The sequence below is a fragment of the Pteropus alecto genome, unplaced genomic scaffold (assembly GCF_000325575.1).
Source record: "Pteropus alecto unplaced genomic scaffold, ASM32557v1 scaffold44, whole genome shotgun sequence".
In the NCBI taxonomy this organism is placed as follows: Eukaryota; Metazoa; Chordata; class Mammalia; order Chiroptera; family Pteropodidae; genus Pteropus; species Pteropus alecto.
The window spans coordinates 8,492,112-8,496,153 of NW_006436812.1; the positions used below are offsets into that span (position 1 = coordinate 8,492,112).

General features: G+C 52.2%; 1 protein-coding gene across 2 annotated transcripts in view; it reads right to left on the reverse strand.

Moving 5' to 3' along the window:
- Positions 1–4,042, reverse strand: part of TAOK2 (TAO kinase 2) — an 18,233-nt gene continuing 14,191 nt past the window's right edge. Inside the window, exons 17-19 of one of the 2 annotated variants that reach the window (XM_006914099.3) lie at positions 2,300–2,512; positions 1,162–1,344; positions 1–1,073 (exon numbers count right to left, since the gene is read on the reverse strand). In XM_006914099.3, the coding sequence (XP_006914161.1) occupies positions 552–1,073; positions 1,162–1,344; positions 2,300–2,512 (918 nt within the window). In that variant the 3' untranslated portion in view covers positions 1–551. The remainder of the gene's footprint in view (positions 1,074–1,161; positions 1,345–2,299; positions 2,513–4,042) is intronic. The other variant, XM_015591071.2, reaches the window with a different exon arrangement.

Consider the following 4,042-nt stretch of genomic DNA (forward strand, 5'->3'; position numbering starts at 1 on the left):
AAAGACAAGACGGCACAGGACGTCAGACAACAATGGGAGAATGGAGAGACCCAGGCATCCTGACCCCAAGACCCCATACTGATCCTTCTTTCCTAGGAAGCCCTTTCCCTCTTGTTCTCCCCACCTTAGGCCCCAGACTTGCTCTGTCACATCCAAGGTCTGGGGGCCTGGTGTCCCCAGTCCATGGCCCCATTGCAGGGGGTAGTATAGTTCTCTGAATATAATATATCTAGACCCACCCTTCCCCTCCCCCAGGGGACTAGAATAATATTTGACACGCACATCTCCCTCCTTTCCCGAGGCCGTGATGGAGAGAGACCCTGGCACCATGGTGGGGAGGCAGGGGCTCCTGGTCAGCCTTCAGGGACCTATGCCCAAGCTGACTCTGGACCACTGGCTAGCCCAAGAAGCTCATGAGATGAGGTTTGAGGGGAGCTGGAACCAACAGCCTGTCCCCCACCCTTGGGTGGGCCTAAAACTTACAGCCCTCTAGGATCAGGCTCCACCCACCCCTGCCCCTGCCCCATTCATCCGCTCATCCACCTTGCACTTCAGGAATAGAAGTGGGAGGAACCATTGAGGATGTGGGAAGCGACACTGGTGCTGCGGCTCAGAGGCCCAGGCACTGCGGCAGCAGGTGGGCCCACGTTGTCACTGCCACTGCCCCCTGAGGCTGCCCGCCGCAGGGGCTGGGGGCTGTTTCTTAGCAGCAGCAGGGCTCCACCACGGGGTGTCCCACTCTGTGCTGGGGGCCCCAGCCAGTTTGGGGGACCTGGGGGAGCCAGCAAAGAGGGCTGACGCCAGGCTGGGGGGGGCATGCCTGGTGGAGGAGGACCATGGCTCCAGTGTGCCCCTGAACGGGGAACAGGACGAGAGGGCCAAGCAGGGGCAGGGGGTGGAGCAGGATAGCCCTGGGCAGCAGCTTCAGCTGGGATGCCCCCCAGAGCCATACTGGAGAAGCCCAGCCTCATGCTCTCAGCATCGAAAGCCTCGATCTCACGGGCCTGCCGCTCGAGCAAACTCCGGATTCGCTCAGAGCGCCCTGTCTGCAGGGCCAGCAGCTCCTCTTCCACCTGGGGCACCCAGAATAGAGATCAGAGAGTCCAATGGGGGTGGGGGGATTAACCTCCCCACCCCATCCTGGAGGCAGAGCCCTCTTACCCGCTGCTCCAGCAGTGCCCGTCTCAGAGCTACTCTCTGTTCCAGCTCCCGCAACTCCCTCTCGTGTTGACTCTCTGTGCGGATCTTGATCTTACTCTGGTAAGCATTGAGCAGCTCCAGCTCCTGTTGAAGCTGCTGCCGAAGGGCCTGGAATTCTGCCTCTTGGGTTTCATCAAGCCGCAGCTGGAGAACAGGAAGATCTAGTTTTAGGGGCCTCCTTCCCCACCCCCACAATCCTCCCCTGCCCCAGGTAGGACTGGGCCCTAAGGTTTCAAGAAGCAGCCAGTCTCAACATCTATCAAAATGAAAGGTCATCATACCCTGTGACACAGCAATTACACTTCCAGGAATTTATCCCCCAGGTATACTTGCACATGTGCTCGAAGGTGTTCACGGAAGCGTTGTAATAGCAAATATACTGGAAACAACCTAAATGTCCACCAATAAGGGATGGGTTAAATAAATTATGGTACAGCCATACCATGGAAAATTCTATGCTGTTAAAAAAATGAGATAGTGTACTGATATGAAAAGATATCCAAGAAGTATTAGGTGGAAAAAAAGTTAGAAAACAGTGTATAAAGTATACTGTTTTTGTTTAAAAATTTTATGTAACTTCATATATGCATAGGAAAAAAAATTTAGTACAAGGAATTATTAAGTTACTTCTGAGAGGTGGGATTGCATGAGAGAATGGCAACGAATAGGAGTATTTTTATTTTTAAACCATGTGCATATTTTAAGTGGCCGATTCCAGTGTTATGTGTGATCACTTTTAGAATAGCAACCTTTGAAATCCTCCAGAAGTCTGAGTAAGTCAGCCTGAAGGTTACAAGTATTTTGATTTGCTCCCTGTTCACACTTTAAACTAACTCAGGCTCAAGAAGAAATTATAACTACTCTTTCTTTGGTGGTTCTTGATAGAGTAGGCAGGCTGGCTTTGTCAAGACCTTAAAAAAAATACTTAAGAGACATAGTAAAACCGCTGTGGAGAACATTAACAGTGGGAGAGTATCTAGGTTTCCCAGGAACAAAAAGCCCCATCTCTGTCCACACTTCCCACTTCCGTCGCCCATAAACTAAGCTGGAATTAGAGGCCAACCACCACCATACTCCCTCCCTGGATCCCAGGCCTCACCGCCTGTGAGCTGAGCATCTCTGAGATGGACTGGTCGTACTGCTCGGCTAAGATTGCCAGCTTGCGGGTCTGTTCTTCCTTGAGCCGCTTAAGGAGGCTCTTGTGCTGAGCTTTGGGTGTGGTCTCCAGCAAGTGTGCCCGCAGAGCCTTGTACTGCCGAGTCTGGATCTTACACGTCTCCTGGAACTGCTTCTTGATCTGCAGCTCCTTAGACTATGCAGTGGATGGACCGAGGGGAGATGGGGGCAGGGGAGAGGAAGAGGAGGAGGAGGAAGAGGAAGAGGAGGAGGAGGAACAACCAGGGGAGATGGGGAGAAGAGAGAGGAGGAGGAGACAGAAGCAGAGACAGGGAGAGGGAGAGAAACAGAAAACATGTTAGACAGAGGGGGCGGGGGGAGCTGTATACAGACAGAGAGATGGCAATGTGTTGAGAGATCAGGAAGATTCTAGATGGGCGAGAGATGCAAAGAAAATAAAATAGTTTCCAAGAGCATGTTCAAAAGAAACAAGAGAGTTCATGGACAGGGAACTGAGAATCTTTAGAGTGCTGAGTGCATATAAGAAGTTTGACCATGCAAAAAGGGAGAAAATATGGCCTAGAGATAGAAGCATGTGAGCAGATACAGAATGTGCACAAGAGTGAGAAAACCAAGTCACACAATACACCCATGGGAGAGAGCAACACAGCTAAGACAGAGGAAGGCCCAGGTTCAGAACCTCAGGGTGGGAGGGAGGGAAGGAGAATAAGCACCAAGCTGAGAAATAGATAAGAAGGGATGGCCCTATCATGGGCCATGTAAGGGAAAGGGGTAAAGGAAGTGGCCAGAAAAGGTCTGACAAGTTCAATGGGCCAGCAGCTACCACCCTGACCAGATCTCCGCATTCCAGTTGGCCCCTTACACACTCGGCTCCCACTCCGAACCCACAACCAATCCCATTTCCGTGGCCCCCACACTCTCCGCCTGGCCCCCCAAACTTACCACCCTCTACTGTGGAGGGTTTCCAGTCCCATCCCCCAGCCCTCTAGGGTAATGCCTGATGTCAGGAAATTCAGCTCCCAGAAAAAAGGGAACCACATAGGGAACAGGTTGGGAGATAAAGCAAGGGATGAGGACGAAAGGGCCCAGAACCTAAGAACTCTCTGGAAGGAATCCACAAACAGGGGAACTATGGGGCCAAGACGTTCTGTGGAAGCTCAGCAGGGTCCAGACCCCTGAGCTGGTGGTGGTCATGATGCAACGAAGCTATGAAGGAAGAGAGGATGAGGCTGAGCAGTGAAAGGGGTTGAGATAACGTAGATGGGGATGAAGAGGTCATGGAACTGGGACCAAGGCTCCAGATTGGGGGCAAACCGGAAAGGCTAGGCGGCAGGACAAAGCAGACAGAGGCAGCCTGGGCCAAAGGTACAGTTCCGCTCAGATATTTTATTTGTGTTTGTCTTTTTCTTTTTTTGGTGGGGGAAAGGGGACAGGTTGGAAGGGAGACAGAAAAACAAAATCAGAGAGAAAAAAAATGACTCTTCCCACCCACCACCATCCCTGGCCCCAGGCCTGAGTCGATGAGGGTGAGGATGAGCACACACACAGTGGGAGAACAGCAATAACTTAGGGGGGGAGGAGTGTCAGGAGAACACAAAGTGTAACTTCCAGACTCCATAACGGAGGAGGCTGCCTGTCTAGAGGTCCAAAGGGCTGGGGGGTTGGATGGGGAGGTGGGGAAGCATTCTGAGGAAAAAAGGGAAAG